The sequence below is a fragment of the Sebastes fasciatus genome, chromosome 22 (genome assembly GCF_043250625.1).
Source record: "Sebastes fasciatus isolate fSebFas1 chromosome 22, fSebFas1.pri, whole genome shotgun sequence".
Lineage (NCBI taxonomy): Eukaryota > Metazoa > Chordata > Actinopteri > Perciformes > Sebastidae > Sebastes > Sebastes fasciatus.
In genome coordinates this window covers 23,542,178-23,564,905 of record NC_133816.1, presented here as the reverse complement: position 1 = coordinate 23,564,905, position 22,728 = coordinate 23,542,178, and the positions used below count along the sequence as shown (strand labels likewise).

General features: G+C 40.1%; 1 protein-coding gene and 2 long non-coding RNA genes across 3 annotated transcripts in view; 1 reads left to right on the top strand and 2 right to left on the bottom strand.

The window, feature by feature from the left end:
• LOC141760946 (uncharacterized) overlaps nt 1-510 on the bottom strand; it is a 1,709-nt gene extending 1,199 nt beyond the window's left edge. Inside the window, exon 1 of the long non-coding RNA XR_012592490.1 lies at nt 375-510. This is a non-coding gene — a long non-coding RNA (uncharacterized LOC141760946). The remainder of the gene's footprint in view (nt 1-374) is intronic.
• Nucleotides 511-13,128: 12,618 nt separating this feature from the next.
• LOC141760942 (uncharacterized) lies at nt 13,129-15,877 on the top strand. The gene is made up of 3 exons (XR_012592486.1): nt 13,129-13,426; nt 14,066-14,154; nt 14,972-15,877. It is a non-coding gene; the product is annotated as an uncharacterized LOC141760942 (long non-coding RNA).
• A 1,558-nt stretch (nt 15,878-17,435) lies between these two features.
• On the bottom strand, nt 17,436-21,830 carry LOC141761232 (uncharacterized). The gene is made up of 4 exons (XM_074624560.1): nt 20,110-21,830; nt 19,600-19,875; nt 19,396-19,521; nt 17,436-18,580 (listed from the first exon to the last, which is right to left on the bottom strand). Exons 1-4 carry the CDS (start codon nt 20,408-20,410, stop codon nt 17,436-17,438), a joined length of 1,848 nt encoding a protein of 615 aa, XP_074480661.1. The 5' UTR covers nt 20,411-21,830.
• Between the last annotated feature and the right edge of the window lie 898 nt (nt 21,831-22,728).

The following is a 22,728-nucleotide window of genomic DNA, read 5'->3' as shown; positions in this document are numbered from 1 at the left end:
TTCTAATGTGTCTTTCAGCACTTTTTAGCTCCTGCAAATATAACTGTGACGATAAACATCTTCATTGTTCTTCATTCTGATGAGAGTTATGTGTGTGTGTGTGTGTGTGTGTGTGTGTGTGTGTGTGTGTGTGTGTGTGTGTGTGTGTGTGCGTGTGTGTAGGTGTGTGTGTGTGTGTGTGTGTGTTGGTGTGTGTGTAGGTGTGTGTGTGTGTGTGTTGGTGTGTGTGTGTGTGTGTATGTGTGTGTGTGTGTGTGTGTGTGTGTGTGTGTGTGTGTGTGTGTGTGTGTGTGTGTTGGTGTGTGTGCGTGTGTGTGTGTGTGTGTGTGTTGGTGTGTGTGTGTGTGTGTGTGTGTGTGTGTGTGTGTGTGTACTTCTCTCTTCAGCTGGTTGATCTTTTCATCCTTGTTCTTCAGTTGATGTTTTGTCTCCTTCAGCTCTTCATTAATCTTCTTCATCTGTGCATCAGCTGCTTGTTCTTTGTCCTCCAGCTAACAGACAGACAGATGGATGTTGAGTTCAACTGTTAGTAAATCATAATCAGACACAGATACACAATAAACATATATTCATCTGTTAGTGTTCCTTTTAATGTGAGAAGTGTTTGACCCTGATGTTCAGTATGAGGTCCTGGAGACGCTGGTCTCCACTTCTTCCTTCTTCTGCTGTTCTTCCCGACTGGGACTCTGGATCATATTAAGACATGTGACTGAACATTGTATACAATCACCCATCAACCCCAATCATCTGATTTCTGCTGAATAACCAATGAGAAAGCTCATCTCTCGTTTCAGCAGCAGAGTTGTGTCCTGTAGTTTTATTTCAGGTGGTAACATAATGTTTCCCCTCAGTATATAATATACTGTCCAAGTTCAGATCCTCTCTGCTGCTCTTCTGCTTTCATTAAACCTTTCAGAGCTGCACAGTTTTATCTGTTCATGAATCCAGTCTGATTATCTCTGATCTCATTCACAATCTATGAGTCATAATAATGGATATATCACAGTAATGGACTTACTCTGTGTTTCCTCAGATTACTGATATTTTTATATCAGGAAACCTCCTTCATATATATATATATATATATATAAATACTGTATATGATATAAATGTATTGTATATATTGTACCTTTATGATGACCACTTACCATAGAATGAATGATAGACTTGCTAGAGGCGTTTATAATTCTCTCCAGCTGGAAGGAGGAGGACATGAAGAGACACATGAGAACCACATTGAATCATGAGAGTAATGATTCAACCTGATGGTTCAGTTACACTGAGTACAATATGAACAAGTAGCTTCATATTCAGTCAAGTGGATCTCAGTAAACACTTTGATCATCTAGTGTTCCTCAAACAGCAGAAATGTTGAGTTGAGAGTCTGTCTGCAGGTTAGAGGCTCAGATGAGAGAACTCATTCAACCTGATCTATCTCTGTCTCTATTGATTCTGTATTCATAATAGAGAGATGAAGATGAAGACATGAACCTCTTTGTTCTTGTTCTCCAGCTCTTCCTTCAGGCTCTGCAGCTCGTTCTCGTTCCTCTTCTTCTCTTCATGGAGCTGCTGCAGCTCAGCTCCTTTAGTTTCTATCTGGAAGGACAGAGACAAGGTGGAGAGAGACAATGAGAGACATGTTGAATTATTCATTATTAGTTTGTTTTGATCTGGTCTTGGAATGAATTTATTTTGTATTTAACCTGCAGAAACTACTGTAGGTTTAATCTACACTATGGATGATGTATAGAACGTGACTGAAATCAATGTGTTATATTATTAAAGTGAAGATGAACCTCATTCTTCTTGGTCTCCAGCTCCTCTTTCAGGGTCTGAACCTCCTTCTGCTGCTCCTCCCTCCTCTGCTGCTCAGATCTGTTCTTCTGAAACTGAGAGGAGAGATGATGAACAGAGACATGATACAAGACAGGATTTTATTGTATTAGTGAAGATACCATACAACATGTTTTCTTTGCATTTCTGGCTCATCTCTCTTTTTCTCTTATTTTAATCTCCTCTAACGTTTGCTCACATCTTCATCTCTTTGTCTGAATCGTGCCTCTTCTGTTCCATTTCTCTTGAACCTCTGAACATCAGTTAAAGTTAGCTCTCAGTCATCACTGCTCTTATTCTCTTCTTAGTTCTTTTGGAAACACAGATCCTGTTTGCTGCTCAACTTGCTCAGATCATGTCAAGTCAAACCTTATTTGTATAGCACGTTTAAAAAACAACCGCAGTTGACCAAAGTGCTGAAAATGTACATAATAAAAATGAATACAAAGCAAACAACAATAAGAACGGAGTAAAAACAATGACCATAATGTGCACATAACAGCAGTGAAAGAGCAGCAGCACAACAGTTAATAAACTTAATCAAACGCCAGCGAGAAGAGGTGAGTCTTTAGCAGCGACTTAAATGATTCTACGGTCTGAGCAGTTTGTATTCTGCCAGTCACGGGTTTCCACTGACGAAGCCTCAGGTCCTGGCCCACGCTCTGGCCATATACAACCTCCGCCACCAGGACGCACTTAAGACCGCGCTTGGCCAGACGTGGTGGATAAACTTTAGGGAGCGGCACCACCATCGCCTTACAGCCCGGACCCCAGACATCATTGACCGTGGGAGGGCATCCTGTGCCAAGAGGGGGGCCATCGAGGAGTATTTCAGGCTCCTCACCACCTCCCGCCCCAGCCGCAGAAAAACAGTGCCCCTCGGGGCTGCTCCAGCCACCAGCTCCGGCCTTTCCAACGCCGGTCCCTCAGCCTCTTGTGCCTCCCATGGTCCCCGGCTGCCTGCCACCACCAACACACCAGCGAGCCTGCCTGCTGAGGGACATTACCACCTTCCCCCATCTCCTGGTCAGCAAGTCTCTGGTAAAGCATACCTATTTTATATTTGAATTAATGTAAATATCAAAATTGATTTACTATTGTGATGTATAGACATTATTAGGAGTATGCATTTTAATGTTGTAATAATAAAATAGGATTATTCTTTAGTGCCTTCAACATCAACCGCAGCAGGCCTCCGAGGGTCCCAAGCTCCTTCCTCTCCCTCCCACTGTAAATGCTTTATATAAACTGTAAAACAGAAAGCAACATTTTAACATGTTGGTATCATGAGCCATGATGAAGAGTAAGCAAAACATGTAAGGCTTTGTCTCTTATTTATACAGACTCTCAAGACCGGACAACAACCCTGTCATCAAGCTCCTCGTCCTCGCCTGCTGGACCCACGACATCCACCGGTAGTTTACTTATTGTTAACAGTCTTTGCATGCCAGCCCATAAGATCAGACAATTTTCTTACATATATATATTTTTTTCTGTGAGTAGGTCACACCACTGAAGAAATGGAGCAGATGGTTCGGTGGTGTGGCCGGTGCAGGGAACCTGACCCTCCGGAGAGTTCGGAGGGATTGGTGTCGTGGGTCTAGTGCCACACATGGTTTCACACCGACACTGTTAAAAAAATCCTCACAGGTACTGCATTTAGCATAAAACAATATGCTCCAATCATAACATGGCAAACTGCAGCCCAACAGGCAACAACAGCTGTCAGTGTGTCAGTGAGCTGACTTGACTATGACTTGCCCCAAACTGCATGTGGTTATCTAAAGTGAGCATGTCTGTAAAGGGGAGACTCGTTTGTACCCATTTTCCATAGAATTATAGTGAAAGTAAATGATTCAACTTTTAGCTGCAGAGGACTCCCTGGAACGCTTCGTTTTAGCGCATTTCAGCGAAATAGCGTTGCTAGGCAACAGCTTTGGTCCATGTTTGCTTCCTGTCAGCTGATGTCATTCACATACACTGCGACTGGAACTAGCGTTGTTTATACGGCAAATAAACCCAGTTGGTCCCTGAACTGATGATGAAGCAGCTTGAAATCAAAGGGGTCACATATTTACTGCTGCCAATACTAAAACTTGACAATTCAAAAAACGTTTGCATCGGAAAGCCGGTCTTAGATTATTGCATATCAGATTATGTGTTTGTTAAACTCTGTTAGGTGTCATATACAGTTTACTAATCAACCTAATGAGAAAACATTTCTGCCCATGACATCTACAACTGAGCTGTTCTTATAAAACATGTTTAACCCTCATTTATACTGATGTTACATGACTGTCGTTGTGCTCTTCATCTCCCAACATCACTGGCTGACTATGACGAGCTGTTTAAGCATTTAATAGTTAACCTTAGCTATCCAGAATTAACATTAGAGATATCTACAATTGCGTTTTGACTAGCTGTGAATAGTCGGAGTTCTTATTCCAGATATCTATAATGTCATTGTGTCTAGTCAGAACGACATTTAGAGCTATCTGTAATTCAGTTCTGACTATCCTAAATAACAGTTACAGATATCTATAACCTCATTGTGACTAGTCAGAGTTGTTGTTATGACGTTGCTCATCAATGCTTCCCATTGGATATCAGCCCAACAAAGCATCTGAAGTGTTAGAAGAAGCTTTTGCTAACTTGGATAGTTCTGTAAAGTGTGAAAGATATTCACAGATTCAAACTTCCCGGATCAATAACTCATCAGAGAAACATCGTTAAAATACCAACGAGGGCTCTTTCTAACCGTAGTGAGGTAGACAACGAGCTGCAAAATAATTTTAATCCCAACAAGCCTTTAGTCCTCTGAGCTGGACACATAACATCGGTCTCTATGTGCAGATATCTGTAACGTCATTTCAACTAGTCACAACTCTAATTCTATATATCTGTAATTACATTTAGACTATCCCTAACTCCAGTTAGAGATATCTTCAACGTCAGTTTGACTAGCCAAAATTTAATTTAAGATATCCAAAAAGGACAATGTAGATATCTGCAAGATATCTCTTGAACTGGAATTACGACTAGTCAGAATTAAATTGTAGATATCTGAAACTGGAATTACGACTGTTCAGAATTCAGTTGCAGATATCCACAGTGTGAATTGTGGATATCTGTAATGACAAACCCTTTACACATGACTGGCAAAAGTAGTTTGAATCGTACTAGTCAGAATAGAATTAGGGATATCTTGAATTAGGGTTTTGACTAGGCAAAATGACGTTGCAGATCTCTCTAATGAATATCCTGTCTAGCTATTAAATGTTAAAACGGCTGGCCATCGGCTGACAGCTGTATTGATCCTACCAAAATTCTTCACAGGATGCACAGACTACACTAACCAGCACCATGTAGATACACCATGTGTCCACTCACCAACAACAAGCTCAACCAAAGATTCTTTATCCAGGTCTGGAACGTAGCATTTGTATCTCCCCTTATCAGAAAGTTTCACTTTGGAGAGTTTCAGTGAAATGTTTCCGTGCTTCAGTCCATCAGTGAACAGTGATGTTCTTCCTGTGTAGGATGGATCTTTAACATGTACGAGGTCCTTGCCAGCACGCCACACAAAGACAGCTATAGAGTTCAGGTCGGGTCTCGTCCACTCCAACGTCATGGCAGCAACATCCTCTGCAGGTTCCAGATGGCATGGCAAAATGATGTCATCGCCAACTAATGCTACTATTGGCTGAGATAGACCAATCATCTGAGACTGACCTGGAAAGAAATATATATGTTAATTCATTCCTGCAGTAGGAAGTAAGTTAAATATGTTCATTTCTATAAGGCTCGTTGTACATTATTATACTGTGCTAATAGCAGCAGACAGCAGTGGAATGTAACTTTACTAAAGTACTGTACTTGAGTACAATTTTGAGGTACTGGTACTTTACTGGAGTATTTCCATTTTATGCTACTTTATGCTTCTCCTCCACTACATCTCAGAGGGAAATCTTTTACTCTACTACATTTGTCTGACAGCTTTAGTTACCTTGTTGATTCAGATTAATAATACAAAATATAAATAAGCTTATACATTATGATATATAACTATCGATTAAACTACCCAGCAGTATATCAAATAATACAAAATTAGCTACACCTTTATCAACTGCAACATTAAGGTGATGAACACATTAATGCATCAAACGTTTAATGTGTAGGTTATCTGCAAAATGTTCACATAGAAGGTAGGCTATCTGCAAAATGTTCACTACAATGTATTTAATTTGTTTTTCCTGAACAGTTTTTCGTAGCAACTAAAGCACAAGTCGCTTTAGTATTAAAAGTGATTATGTCACTTTATGATAACATCAATAACTGTAGACAACATGTGGTTATAGATGACATTGAAACACTTCAGTTTTCTGAAACAAACCAAAGGGTTCAATAATCAGTGACATCATTTTTTGTGCCAGTGTCCAAAAACACTGAACATCAGTCTTTAACCTTTCATTTAATGACATATTTTGATATGATTTAGGAATTGTGTGTGATTCGAGGCATCGCTGTGTGACCTTACTACTTTGTGTGAGTTACCTCTACAAGATTGTGTTAGGAGAAGATGGAAAACCAAAACACTGAGGGGTCTGAGCGGAGACTGAAGGGACAGTCCGGTCCTCTGGGGAAGCATCTTAAAGCTCTGAAAATCAAATGAGACCAGCGATACATCATATGGAAAAATATATGCTTTGGAAAGCAGCAAAATAACTAGTCCAGTAAAAAATTAAAACATGTTTTCCTTTGCATTTGTGGCTCATCTCTCTTATTCTCTTATTTAAAAAAAAAATTAAAACATTACCATTACTACTGTAATGTCAAAACTGACAACGTAATGTAATATAGTTGAACTTTCACTTTTGGCAACACAGATGGTCCTATAGAGAGTTCATATGGATACTATCTATGTATGGGACAATAAAAACTGAGGTATACTTTCACTTTTCTTGCCAACAAGGCAGAGACTGCTCCTTCTGCCAGACTCGTTCAATAGTTCATCCTTCATTAGAGCTCTTTATCTGAGCTACAAAGTCTATTGACTCCTATAAAAATTATGAAAAATGTTGCCGTCAAAACTAACAAGCATGCATTTAAAATAATCATAAATACCAAAGTCTGGTTGAATTTGAAATAATCAGCACAATTACTCATCATTTGAAAAACATTTCCTCGATGGTTTCAATGTTTTACACCGGTTTTAAAATACACTTAATTATCTGTTAGAGAGTATTAAACTACAAAGCCCACGACTCTGAATGCAGACACGCTTTTAATGTCGATAAAGTGATACCAAGTTTAAGAATAGAAGTTAATTGAAACGTGTAAAATAGGCAAAAAGAAGACGACGTACCTGCTGCTGCATGTTGGCGGTTGGTCAGACTGAACAATAGCTGTCTCAAGGTACGTAAATCATTGACAGGCTGTGGCTCACCCTTTTTTATCTACTGCAGAGTGCTCATGCATTATATTTAGTTTGCATTGAAAATGATGTAGTAACAGCTCATGCATTTTCTCCCTAAACTTCCACATGTAATGATTTATAAGTCACTCTCAAAACCACATTATTAGAAAAGCATTCAGGTTCAGTAGAACAATTAATTAATTATTAGAAAAGAGTTGATTTAGATTAAAGTGTGTGTGAAAAGAAACAGAATTTTGGATTAAATTTGACAACTTAATTAAAGGCTACAGATAACATTATATTAATGAATAATTTAAACTTTAAAAAGTCTGGTGATTGGATCTGCTTTCCTACGCTCAGTTTCAGTCTGAGTGTTTTTATGATGAGCTGAACTTTGAGCCTGTTGCCAGGTAACTGATCACTAATATAAAACTATACAGCTTCAATCAAAACCATCAGGAACAATATCAGTATCCTTTTGTTGTCTTAGTAATTCAGGAAAAGGGGAGAGTTCAGGAGGTAGTTGTTAGGTCTGCTATCTCACCAGCCCGTTATCACTCCCAGGGCGTCAAATATTGAGGCTTTGTCACAGCCATCAGCGTTCAGTACCTCTGCACAAGGCACCATTTAGTCAAGTCAAGTCAATTTTATTTGTAAAGCCCAAAATCACAAATCACAAATTATACTCAGGGGGCTTTACAATCTGTACAGGATACAACACCCTCTGTCCTTTTCTCTCATGCATAAGGAAAATCTTCCAGGATAGACAGACGTGCGATAGATGGTGTGTGTACAGAGTAACAACAACATAATGAAAATACAACATAGACAATATCCATATGACAAAAAGTAATATATGTAATGTGAACATATGTGAGAAGGTGGATCCACGAGGATGTCAAGCAGCTTCCAGGCGTCGCCAAACAGATAGAGCCAGAGCAACACGACCTCCTCTCCACGTCAACCAGATAGAGCCAGAGCAACACAACCTCCTCTCCACGCCAGATAGGTAGAGCCAGAACAACACAACCTCCTCTCAACACCAACCAGATAGAGCCAGAGCAACACAACCTCTTCTCAATGCCAACCAGATAGAGCCAGAGCAACACACCTCCTCTCAACACCAACCAGATAGAGCCAGAGCAACACAACCTCCTCTCCACGCCAAATAGGTAGAGCCAGAACAACACGACCTCTTCTCAACGCCAACCAGATAGAGTCAGAGCAACACAACCTCTTCTCAATGCCAACCAGATAGAGCCAGAGCAACACACCTCCTCTCAATGCCAACCAGATAGAGCCAGAGCAACACAACCTCCTCTCCACGCCAACCAGATAGAGCCAGAGCAACACAACCTCCTCTCCACGCCAACCAGATAGAGCCAGAGCAACACAACCTCCTCTCCACGCCAACCAGATAGAGCCAGAGCAACACGACCTCCTCTCCATGTCAACCAGATAGAGCCAGAGCAACACACTTCCTCTCAACGCCAACCAGATAGAGCCAGAGCAACACAACCTCCTCTCCACGCCAACCAGATAGATCAAGAGCAACACAACCTCCTCTCCACGCCAAATAGGTAGAGCCAGAACAACATAACCTCCTCTCCACGCCATCTAGATAGAGAAAGAGCAAGAGAACCTCCTCTCCATGTCAGATAGGTAGAGTCAGAGCAACACAACCTCCTCTCCACGCCAACAAGATAGAGCCCGAGCAACACAACCTCCTCTCCACGCCGCATAGATAGAGCCAGAGCAACATAACGTCCTCTCCATGCCAGATAGTTAGAGCCGGAGCCACACGACCTCCTTGTTTTGTAGTGCTGTTTGGTATTTTTCTGCAGTCGTGACAGAACACAGCTAAGTATGTTTACTAAAAAAGTGTGAATCATCCATTCATTCAGTTATGTAATTGATTCTGGTTGTTGGCTTGACTAGACCCGCTTGACCTACTGAGCCACCGAGGTTGAGCTACTCGAGCCGACCGGAGGGGAAGCGGTGGTCGACCAATCAGAGACAGAGAAAGGTTTGGTTCAGAAAATAACCTGCACAGAAAGAGGAAGTCCTCGTCTATATAGAGAGCTGTATTTCATTCTCAGACAGTCAGCAGCTAAACAACATGGGGGTCACCGCTCTGTGCTTCAGACTGTGTGAGTACTGACTTTATTTATTCTTTATCTACCTTTTACATCCTGTATATCCAACCGTCTGTCTGATATTCAACTTTGCTCCTTTGCTCATCCAGTGATGCTTGAATTCACTCTGCTGAACAGCTATACTCTGAAAAGTGGTGAGTAACAAATAGAACCTCCTAAAGATACCAAACATTTTGCATCATTCTGTCTATCTAAAGGACCTTTTAAATCTGTATTTGTCTCTATGCTCTAATTTAAGTTCCTACAGTTTTGTTTAATGTTGTATTTTTGGAGAGGTTGAGTTTGATTAAGTTTAAAAAAATTGCAACAAATCCCATTTTAATCTGCCACAAGGTGTAGACAGCTACTGTACAGTGGTTTTGTTGATTTGTTTCCTGTCATAGTTCTGAACGTTTCTTTTGGGACACTATAATTTCTTTCTCGGTTTCAGATGCAGCTTTTCTTCGTGTCACTCCAGACAGACAGCAATACTTCGAACACGACTCTGTTTCTTTTGACTGTAAGGGATCTGATGGCTCGACTCATTTGAGAGTGATCAGGAATAACCAGGAATCTGATGTAAAATGTACTAAGACGCCAACAGGGTCCTGCACCATTGAGAGAGTTTATCGATCAGAAGGCGGAGAGTTCTGGTGTGAGACTGAAGGAGGAGAGAGGAGCAACAGTGTCAACATCTCCGTCACCGGTAGGTTTATAGCATCTCCAAAAGCCACTGCATATCTATTTTAACCTGTCATTCAACTGATGATATGCATTGTTCTCAGATCAGATCAAGACAATCAGGTTCACCACGTGTTACCTGGAATTATTGAAGAAAACGTTTCCGTTTTCCTCTCACGCCTCCACGGTGAACGGAGAATCAAAAACCGGAGGAGAGTCTTGATGAATTGAAGTAAATGAGGGTCATTTACAAACTCTCACACAACTTGTGCAGAATAATCCAAGTCTCACTTATCCGGTCGTAAGATCACTACTTCATAAAACACACACATCTTCACTAAAACCTGACTATTCAAAACACTATAGGGCCAATACGTCTCACGCTTGTGCATGCAAGCTGTGAGTCCATGAAAGTAGTAGTGAGCATACGAATGGATTATTCTGCACAAGTTGTGTGAGAGTTAGTAAACTGATGTTTTGATGTAGTTCTGCTGTTGTTAAACGCCCACCCACCCGCATTTACTTCAATTCATCAAGACTTTTCTCCGTTTTTTGTTTCTCTGTACTGTGGAGGCGTGAGAGGAAAGCAAAGATTTCTTCAATAACTCAAGGTAACATGGTCAAGTAAGTATTCCTTTAACATTTTTATTAAATTTATATTTTTACAGAATCTTGCAAAATGTATAGGGAAATGTAAAAAACGTGGAGACAGATGTGTGTGAGGACTTTGTCTGGGATGCCTTCCTCTCTACCTGGAAGCACACTAGGAGTAGTAATACTTATAAATCCCCAAACTAATCTGTAACTTTAACCTAAACCAACCAGCTTCATGGCTTCTATTATTAGGGCTATCTGTCACTGTGTTAAATTACTGCTTACTTGATTCAATCAGCGTTCTATTGTGAGTAATTCTAGTTGTGAGTTTGTACATAAAACTAACGTTTTACTGACATGTTGCTCAGCTGGAGATGTGATCCTGGAGATTCCTGCTCTTCCTGTGACGGAGGGAGACGATGTGACTCTGAGCTGCAGAAATAAGACGACTCCGTCCTCCAACCTCCCGGCCGGTTTCTACAAAGGTGGCCAACCCGTGCAGAGCAGTTCATCCAGGGAGATGACCATCCACAATGTTTCCAAGTCTGATGAAGGCGTCTACGACTGCCGCATCTCTCGAGTCGAAGCATCACCAGGAAGCTGGCTGGCTGTCAGAGGTCAGACAGAACAGTGTTACAAAACAACATATAGACGAGTTATATATGACAAGGACGGGTGCAGATTATGTAACATGATGGCACCTCTAGTTGACTGAAGTGTGATATTAATTCAGTATGGCAGTTTTGTTAAAGGAATGTGCCTGCCAGTGTCGTAAACATTGCGATCATCAGCTGCTTAAATTATTGCTAAAGGCTATTTTCCTTAATTACAGAGGTTTATGCATTGTTTTAATATTTATATTTTGCAACTTTCTCACGTTTAAAAAAATTTACATTTACAGTTAAAGTTCAATACGTAGTGTTATTTGTAATGTTACAGCAAATACCGTTTCTCCTACCATCTCTCCAACATCATCTCACAAAGAGCTCCTCTCCGACGACGACGACTCCGACGACTCCGACTCCAACGGCTCTCAGCTCCTCATCCTGCTGTCGGTCGTCGTCGTCACCATTTTAATGGCGGTTCTGATGTTGGTGGTGGTGGGAGTCCTTCATATGAGGATACACAGAGGTACAGAGAAGTTAACTTCATCACCGTAATATGATATGTATCAATAACGAACCACTTAAACAAGAAAGCAACCGTGTAAATCAGTTCCAAAAGGAGCATTAAAGTAAAATGCTGCCTTCAACAAGCTCAACTAATCAGATGTTTTAGGTTATGAGTTTTAAATTGGAGCCGTGGCTGTGAGAAACCCAAAAACTATTGTAAGGCTGCGTTGAAGCAGCCGTTACTTCATATATATATTGTTATATATTGTTATATATTGTATTGATGGTTACTAAACAGTTCAAAACAGACATATTAAACAAGTAATTTCCTGTGTATCACATGATGTTTCCCAGAAAGAGCTACAAATATAAAATCATACAAAATATTATAAGACGGATTAAAATGTGATTTCAACTTTCCCTTAGCCTATAACCTTTGAGGATATCATGTTACATGCTTGTGTAACTTCATGTTGATCAATTTATTTTGACTTGTTTTCCATTATTTTTACTTAAAATGGAAGGAAACCGCTTAAAGAAACTATACTAGTGTAACTATACAATAATCTAATGTTGTGGGGAAAAGCACCCGAACTAACCAACAAATGTACTGAGCTATATCCTGCCTTCCTTTATATCTATTTTTAACACACTTGTGTTTGTAGTTTTCTTTAATATTTAACAGTTTTACACAGTTGACGATGTTACACTAACTGTACAACGCATCAGTGTGAATCGAGTCTGTTTTCCAAAAGCTCAGGAAAGATTACACAGAGTTATACAAGAATAGTCTATACTGTTTTTGAAATATTAAACTTTAAATGTCTTTTCTGTGTTTCTGTTGATGTTAATATTTCTGCTTTTCTATCCGTCAGTTTCCTCAAAGACGCCAACAGCAGCGTCACGCTCAGACGAGGACAATCATGATGGTGAGGACTGTAGTTGTTTATAACAACTTTGTTTTGTTTTTTATCTTTTTCAAATTAATAACTAAAGAATTAAAACTAAATGTGTTTTCTGTGTCAGTCAATGGAGAGGACGCTGCAGAGCATCCAGACGGCGTGACGTATGCAGTCGTCGTCACAAAACCCAGAAAAAACAAAGGTTTACTTGACTTTATATTCTAATTTTTCTTTTTTTCTAACCCTGATGTAAGGAACACAGCAAGACTTTAATGGATTACTTATATATTTATTGTTTTATATTTTATAAGCACATGTACACTTTGAGAGACACAGGGTATATATCATCTTTAAGAAGGTTAACCACAGAGAAAATGAAAATAATAACAAGAGTTCCTGTTCCTCATGTTGGACGTGACAGTTGAGGTGTCGGAGACAGCAGCACCGATGATGATGTGGATTATTTTTACATTTTCTCAGTGTGTGGTTCACTGGGTGTTTTATTTTAGACACTGCAGATGCTGCTGATAATTTGAGCCTCCATCTCGAGTCCAACTACAGCAGAAAACCACAAACTGATGAAGGTGAGGGGTCCTTTTCACCCCTTCAGTCTATTAACAGTATTTATAATTAACCGTGTGTCTCTTGCTTTCTGATGTTTCTCTCCTTCAGATGATGACGACGATGAATCCTCACTTCAACCTGTTTACTCTACTTTGACGATAAGTAAAACTCCACAAGATCTCCAACAGGGTTCGTATGTTATTCACATGCAGGTGGACAATTTCACATATTTTCTAAAAAGCTGCTCACACACAGCACAACTACAGACATTTCAACATCACATCTTTATCTGGTTTAAGGTCCACATGTAGAATTCACCCGTTAGTGAGTTAAGGTTGTTTTGACTGTTATTTTGTTTATTTTGATGATTATATTAGTTATTTTGACAATTTATTGTTTGTTGACTATTATGTGAGTTGACCCCAACAAAGTGACTGCTACTCTGACCTCACTAACATGTACATTTACAATTAATTCAAAGTATTCACAGTAATTGTAAAAGATGCATGGTGTGATAAATGGACATTTTTAGAGCATTAACTCAAAGAAAAATCTCTTTTTGCAGAATTTATTTTCATATTTTTATCCATGCTTCGAAAAGGTTAAAACAAACAGAAGTTAATGGCCTCTCAGTGTAGCACACCTCAGAATAGGATAGTACTTACTGTATTCTTTGAAGGTGACAGGTGTGAAACGGTCTTTAAAACAACAAGAGATTACCATGGCAAAGTATAAATGTGAATTTATTTATATCATTCTATAAAACAAAAGAAAAATATGATCAGATTTATTGTGTATTAACATGAATTATACTTGTTTCTAAAGCAGAATCCGGATTATTAAACTCTGCAGCGACTCCGAGGTCCACAGCAGCCAAACACTCAGAGCAGGATCTTCTCTACGCTCCGGTCCTGAAGGTAATGACACTCACAGCAGCAACTTCCTCTTAATCTCACTAATCACTCTTTTATAGTGATGTTGAACTCTCCACACTACAGCTGTATGTATGCTCCTTTAAATGTCAAAAATCAGCCAAGAACACAGAATATATTACGGTGTGGTGCAGATACTGGTCCAGACTTTAGTTGACAGAGATGAATGAGTTAAAAACTAGGGTTGATCCGCTGCAGCGTTGATGAGTAGACGAGTTGCAGGTGTGCAGCCTGTAACAGGTGAATCAGCTCTGCAGCAATCAGAGAGACAGCAGAAACCAGACCGTGATCTCCGTTTGTAGTCCCGCTCACAGCTGAATGAAGCTCCCCTCTTTAAGATGTAGTGTATAAATACAGCGGCGAGCTTTTGGACCAACTTCCCTCTCTCCAAAGGAAACTGTCTTAACGTTTCGTAACCATGGTTTCACATCAAGCGGCAACTGTTATACAAAACGCTAATAATTAATAAGCTAAATAAGAAACCGTGTGGGGAGAGAGGTGGCAGGTGTATTGCCAAGATTATTTTGACATACAAAGAATCTGGTGTTTTGGTGCATAAACAAGAAACATAGTTTCTGTTGGAGGGTTTTATAACTCACTTCCACTCCCCGCTAACTGGTTTGGGATGGCACTTAATATGTTGGACCCTCCATGCGAACACACAAACGGAGTGAAATAGGTAGGGAGAAGGTGTAAGGGGTGGCTTGAGAAAGACCCATAGAGACAGACAGGGAGAGCTGGAGACACAAGAGACACGACCGTGATGATATTAGTGTTAATCAGTAAATGTTGTCTTCCATAGATAAGATGAAGGTTTGCTGGACACCGAAGCCTCGAAGACGCCGTCCTGGTGACAGTCAGAGATCCAGCTGTCGTTGGGACATCTTCAGCTATCTGAGCTCTACATTCTCTCTTTTTTACTTGACTTGAAGATTTCTTATTTGCTAAACTGTGAAAACACACATCTGTGGTTTCACTTACTTCACTCAGTGACCCAGTTAGAGGCCACACAGAGCAGAGACATCTGACTGAAGAAGACTCCGTGTTAATGTGTGAACGAGAAGAAGAAACGTTAATAATGTTGAATTTGCAGCTTTGTGTTCAACGGATTTGTTTGTTTTTTTTAACTCAGCAACAAAAGCATGTTATCCAATAATCAGCCAGCAGCTACATGAAACCGTTCATATCTCAACATGTTGTATTTGTGTCTTCTGTTCACGCGTAACAAAACACCAGTCATTAACTTATAAATATAGCTACACTTTCCATTTACACTTGCACTTTGTGAAGCTTTAAACTGAATTCAAAACAAAAGATGGCAGATTTTGTATATTAGAAATAAAGAGAGTATAGTGTTTGTGCATTTATTAGTCCTGTTTTAACTGTTCATCTGGACGATGTGATCAGTCAGTACAGCAGCAACAGTTTACTTTTATTGCGGTGTAACAGTGAAACCTCGTCGTTCTATCTGCTCTGTTCACACGTCTGTTTATCAGAAGCAGCTTTAAATGCCGTCACTGTGGTCGACCACCAGCATGATGCTGTCACATCAGTCCGACCTTTCTATAATAAAGTCGGGGATTCTTGAACTAAAAAGGTGTCTGACTGTTATTGCTCTTGTTTTAGTGAAGAAATACACTGAAATAATTCATTAATCTGAATTATTTTGAACTTCCTGCTGAGAATACGGACACAGCAGTGACCAACACAGTAGAGATAACGCTCTGAAAGAGAGTGATGGAGAGAACTGGAGTTGATATACTGCAGTGTTGATGAGTAGATTGATTACAGGTGTGCAGATTTTAACAGGTGAATCAGCTCTGCAGCAATCAGAGAGACAGCAGAGAGAGAATCTCACTTCTTAATGAACTGTGAGGAATATAAAGATTTAAGAGAAGTTTCTTTGAATAAATGAATATCATATATCCTGAATTTATCCATCTCCCCGATCCTCAGAAACTGACTTATTCATGTTTCAATGTGCAACATTAGCTGCTAAATACAATGACTGTTGTCGTATGTTAAGACACAACACGAGCTCTGAACATGTTTCTGATTGATTACATAAATAAATGAGTGTTATTAAAGTGTGTTTGTTATATTGTCATTATCTATTTAGTTGTTTTGTATGAAATATAATTATTCAATAAGAACTGCAGGACAGACGGAGTTCTTTGGGTTTATTTCATAAAGGACATACAGTATCATCACACTGATGCAACATATTACAAACTGGTAATAAAAAGACAATTAGAAAGTTTAACATGATGCTGAAAAGATATAAAAAAGGGTCTAAATGACATTTCTTGTTGTCAGTGCAATCACAGCCTCCTCCACAACATCTTTATTTACAGTGAACTCAGACCATGAAACATCATAACATCCAAAATTATGAATACAAAAACGTCATGCACTCTTAGTTTTCAATAATAATTAAAGCAACTGGCTGCATTTGGTTTGAAAGGCAGCTGGAATATTATGTGTTTCCTCTACAAGCAGACAACGTATATTATAATTAGGGATGTCAATCGATTAAAATATTTAATCACGATTAATCGCATGACTGTACATAGTTAATCATAAATTAATCACGCATTTTGATCTGTTCTAAATGTACCTTAAAGGGAGAATTATCAAGTATTTAATCCTCTTATCAACATGGGAGTGGACAAATATGCTGCTTTATGCAAATGTATGTATATATTTATTATTGTAAATCAATTAACAACACAGAACAATGACATATATTGATCCAGAAACCCTCACAGGTACTGCATTTAGCATAAAACAATATGCTCGAATCATAACATAGCAAACTGCAGCCCAACAGACAACAACAGCTGTCAGTGTGTCAGTGTGCTGACTTGACTATGACTTGCCCCAAACTGCATGTTATTATCATAAAGTGGGCATGTCTGTAAAGGGGAGACTCGTGGGTACCCATAGAACCCATTTACATTCACACATCTGGAGGTCAGAGATCAAGGGACCGCTTTGAAAATGGACATGACCGATTATACTCGCCCAAATTTAGCGTAGGTTTGGAGTGTTATTTAATTCCTCTCATTGTCGTCTGGCTCCTCCAACTGCAGTTTAAATTGATCTGCATTCTTCCTTTTATCTATAGTTTTGTATCGTCAGCGCTCTGTTGTTGGTCTGTTTCTATTCCCGTCACATGCTGAAGATCTGGGATGCCACTTGAATAACTAGCTTCATCTCCTCTGGTGTTCGGATGATGCTCTTCTTCTGCCACATTTTAGTTTCTGTCACTTCTTCTTCTGTCTTCTCTTTCCACATGCTGCTCTTGATGTTGCTGTATCATTAATGTCTGCCTGATTCAGCTGCTTCTCTGGCTGACCATTAATACGTTGCTTTCCATGTGTTTCTCCCTCTGTTTTCTGTGTCTCTTCCTCTGTATTCTCCACATCACTGTGTGCTTGTGCTGTCGGGGGCTGGTCAGATGTTGTGTTTCCTTTCCTGGATGTCATACCGTCCTCTCCATCTCTGCTGTTGGGACTCTTCTCTGGCTGTTCTTCAGTTGGCCGATCTGTTTTTGGTGAAGATGGATGTTCTGCTTCAGTGTTTTTCTCGTCCTCAGTGTTTCTCTCTGCTCCTGCCTGGAGTTCATCTCTTTGTGTGTCTCCCTCATTTGAACCTTGATCTGCTGGTTCATTATTTGTAGATTCAGTGTCCTCCTCTTCATCTTTCTGAGATGGTCCATCCGCTGGAGATAGAGGTGTTGTGTTGTCCACTCCATCTTTCCTATCTCTATTATTATCTGTGTGTCCTTCTCTCTCTGTTGGACATGGAGTGGGGTCAATCTTCCCCGTCTGTCCTCCCTCAGCTGCTCTTTCAGTATTTGGTTGCTCTGGTTGTGTTCTTCCATCTGCTGGACCTGGAGCTGGTGTTTCTTCACTTATTGACTTGACATTGTCATCCCTGTTGTCCGAATCATTCTTTGCCTTTCCTTCTGACCTAACCTGTTGTTGTTGTCCATCTCCATCCATCTGACCCTCAGCTGCTCTTTCAGTATTTGGTTGCTCTGGTTGCTCTGGTTGTGTTCCTCTCTCTGCTGGACCTGGAGCTGATGTTTCAGTATTTATAGACTTTGTTTCCTCTGGTTGTGTTTCTCCCTCTGCTGGAGTATTGTTGATTTCTCCTTCTGCTTTCTCCCGGTGTGTTTCCTCCTCTATTTGACATGAACGTCCTGTTTCTTCACTTAAACATTTAGCGCTATTATCTTCTTCCATCTTGACCTGATTCTTCATTGTCTCTGTCTCTACTGTGAGTTTCTCTCTGCTGTCTGTTTCTCTTTCTATGAGAGACTCCTGTTCTGAATCATTATTTATAGAGTTGCTCTTCCTCTCTCCTCCTCCCCAAGTTTCTTCATCCACAAGGTTCCTCTTGGTCTCTGTGTGCAGAAACAGTAACAGAAAAGACGGACATTAGCTGCAAAAGCACAACAAGCGTATCAACAAGAAGCTAAAACATTGTTTGCATTAAAATGACTGAAAACAATGAACACCTCTAAATGATAATAATATGGAATGTGCTGTAAAAATGACTGCATGGAAATGGTGTATTTCACCAAAACCAAAGGTGTAAAACCTCTTCCTTATGTCACTATAATGAGTAAAATTAGTATGTTTATACAATGGTTCATATGATATCTTGCGAAAAGTTATCCATCATTTTTCCTACGAATGTCCAGCGTCAGCTTTCCACTCCAGTCTTTTCAAAATAAACTTCCGTCTTCATAGGAAAAACTTTGTTAGGTTTAGGCAACAAAACTACTTAGTTAGGTTTAGGCAAAGATCGTCATTAAGTTACGCCCAACCGGAAGTGTCATTACTTAAGTACATAACAAAAACTACTTAGTTAGGTTTAGGGGAAAGATCGTGGTTTGATTTAAAATAACAACGGAGGTGATGTAACTTGCACGACAAATAAATCAACGCTGACTTCTGGTTTCACACGGGACATGATCAGCGGTCTCCTGTGGAAAGTCTGGTGTTTTTTGACCCACCAATCCCCCCCGACCTCCTCCCTACGTGATGTTTGGCGCTCTTTATACTTCCTGGTTCACAATTATGTGGATTACTTATTAATTGTTTTTGTGGGATATATACGAATTACAGTGCGTTACTCTTTGTAGGTATAGCTACGAACGGTGTATGAGAACATCCTGAACCATCTCAGGGTTGTATTAAAAAACTCTTGACTTACTGGTTTTGTTTTGTCTCCATTTCCACACAACGAAGGCGACCACAAGAATAAACAAGATGCCGACAACCAAACCAATGATGGTAGAAGCAGAAGAGTTAGCACCAGACGAGTCCGTGAAGAAATCATCTGAGAGGATAAAACAACATATTTGTTTAAAAATCAGCGCTTTAAAGCTAAAACATTGATAATAAATGAATAACTCACCTGGAACCTGGATGTGTTTCTCTCTGGTCTGGTTGGTGTTCTTCTGTTGGACTCTACAGGTGAAGCTGTTGCTGTGTCTCTTCTCCACAGTCACTCTGCTGCTGACAATATAGAGGTCATCAGGACCTCTGACTGTCTCTGGAGGTCCTGCAGAGAGGAGGTTTCCCTCGCCGTCCAGCCACAACACCTCAGGCTCTGCATACCAGCCTTCAGACTCACACTGTAACACTCCACTGCTGACTTTGGTTATCTCAATGGTGGTGACTGATACTGGTACTGTGAAAGAGAAAAGCCAGAGAATAATCAGCCTGAGTTTAATGATGTGGTTATCCATATTGACTTTAAGGACACAAAACAGAACTCCTGTTTTAGTTAGTGGTAAGTTAACAGTTTGAATGAATGGCTGTCACTTTGCATAGAAAAACCCTCCCTACAGATGTTGCTGGTTTCATTTGACAGGATCTTCACGTTTACTATAAGGATGCTCCATCAACAAGTATGTTCACTTACCGACAATGAGCTGAACACTAGAGTCTGTTTCTAACCCTGGACTGAAGCATCTGTACGTTCCCTCATCAGAGAGTTTCACTTTGGACAGCGTCAGTGACATGTCTCCCTGTTTCAGTCTGTCGATGGACGCCGATGTTCTTCCTTTGTAGGATGGATTCTGATCAACCAGTTGGTCTTCGCCGAACCGTCTCACATGGACAAATCTGGGGTTCAGGTCAGGTCTCGACCACTCCAGCATCTGGTGAACGGCATCCGTGGCAGGTTTCACGTGGCATGGCAAAGTGATGTCATCACCGACCATTGCCACTATTGGCTGAGGTTGACCAGTCGCCTGAGACTGACCTGAGGAACAAACATAGTTTTTTAAATTTCCTACTCCAGTATCAACAACTGACTAAACTGTTGTTTTCCAACTTTTTTATTTGGAATGGAAATTGAAGTGCAGGTTAAAGCTTCATAATTTTTCCATTGATGATGTTATTTAGGGTTTAGAAGAGACAGAACAAGAATAGACGAAAGAGCAACATCGAAGCAATGTCTACAATATGCTTTAAGCTAATGCTAACATCAACATGCTAACATGCTGGTGCTAAGCAGATATACTTGCTGTGTCTCAATTTGCTTACTTCCGTACTTACACTATTTTGAGCGCATAAGTGCGTTCATACTGAGAAGTGTGGCAAAATGAAGTGCACTACGAGTACCCGGATGTTGTATTCATAACGCCGGACACTTCTCACCCACATTGGTCGCCATCTTTGCTACATAGCGGAAGAGGAGGGGCCACCAACCTGTTTCAAACTTATGAAAATGGTGGGCAAGGAAGCTGCTGGAGTTGCAAGTGAAACTCTAAACACTGAACTATACAAATTTTTGTCATAAATGTGCTTTACTGTAGTGAAATAGAAGCCATTATTGGGTTAACGTATCCGTCTGATTTGAATAACTGCTGACACAACAGTAGTAATTGGCTGACTATCACCGGCTGTTCTACCAAGCTTCAGTAAATACATAGCGGCCGTGTGTGATTTGAGACAACACTACCCTGTCGGAATACACGCACTACACAAATAAGTAAATAGTGTGCACAGTGTACGACATGGAAGTGTACTAACGGAAGTATCCAAATTGAGACACAGCTACTGTTTACCATGTTCATCATCTTACAACCATCTTGCTTGTTAGAAAAAAACATAGTGCAGCTGAGGCTGATGGTAACGTTTTTAGTTCTGCAGGTATTTGGTTATAAACCAAAATATTGGACACGTTAAAATGTTGACCTGATGATGGCGCTAGACAAAACGTCAGAAGATCATCAAAGTTATTACAATTCACATGAATGTTTTTACAAAAGTTTGTACAAATCTTTCAAATAAATGTAAAGATATCTCCTAGGTTAAGTGACAACTTTGACCGGCTGGTGGCGCAAGATGAAAAGTCAGAGGATCACCAATGTCTTTAGGATGCAACCTTTGGGCACCATGGGTATCTGTACCAAATGTCATGGCAATCCATCCAATAGTTGTTGAGATATTTTAGTCTGGACAAAAATGGTGGACCAATCGACGGGCCAATAGACTGACATTGCCATCTCTAATGCTGCTGGCACCGCTAAAAACACAACTCTGAAAACACAATTTGTTTGCAACAAATAATTACAGTATGTATTCAACACTGGACTAGAGACATCTATAAGCCAGCAGCACTTCAATTAACTCTGCACAACGTTAATGATAAACCAACATATGATCCCGACATTATCCAGGTCAGCCTTTATCTAACTGACCTGCCAAAGTCAAACAAACCATATCAGTCAAACAAACAAAAGAGACACTTTCATTTCCATTTTTTACCACAGAGTTTTTCTGAGGTGACAATTTTTCTGCATTCAAGGCAGCGCTGCCTGGTAATCATTTTTGCATAATGCATAGTAATGAGCAAATCAGCATATCTTTAATGTTGTAAATGATAGTAAGAAGCAGACAGTGATCTTTATACCTTATAACTGAGGTCGTAGTTAGAGGTGGGTTTGTATTGCATTGCATTTTATTGACATTGTTTTGCCCATCCTATTTAGCACATACAGTACATGAATACATTATATTCTACAATAATGCGCTTTATCATCATATTAATGTATACGTCCTGCGATGGACTGGCGACCTGTCCAGGGTGTACCCGCCTTCGCCCAATGTCGGATGGGATCGGCTCCAGCTCCCCCACGACCCCTAACGGGATAAGCGGTTGCAGATGGATGGATGGATAATGTTTACGTTACCTCTGTGGGAGTGTGTTAGGAGAAGGAAGGCAACAGCGTGATGGAAAATCAAAGAGCTGGAAACACTGAGTTGAGATTTACAGGACAGTCTGTCCGTCCGGCCAGGCATCATGCAGAGCTGGGGATTAAATTAAACCACAAACTAAATTCATAGGAAGATCATGTTGACAAAAATGGTTTGATGTTCTGGAAAAATAAACATATTGATCTTTTAATACAGTCAGAAGTGTTTGCATGTATGGATAATACTTAACTCATTCAATTCAACTCATATACAACAAGATGAAGAAGTTTAAAAGACATTTTCAGAACAGTTTTGAGTGCATAAGTCCGTCTGCTCG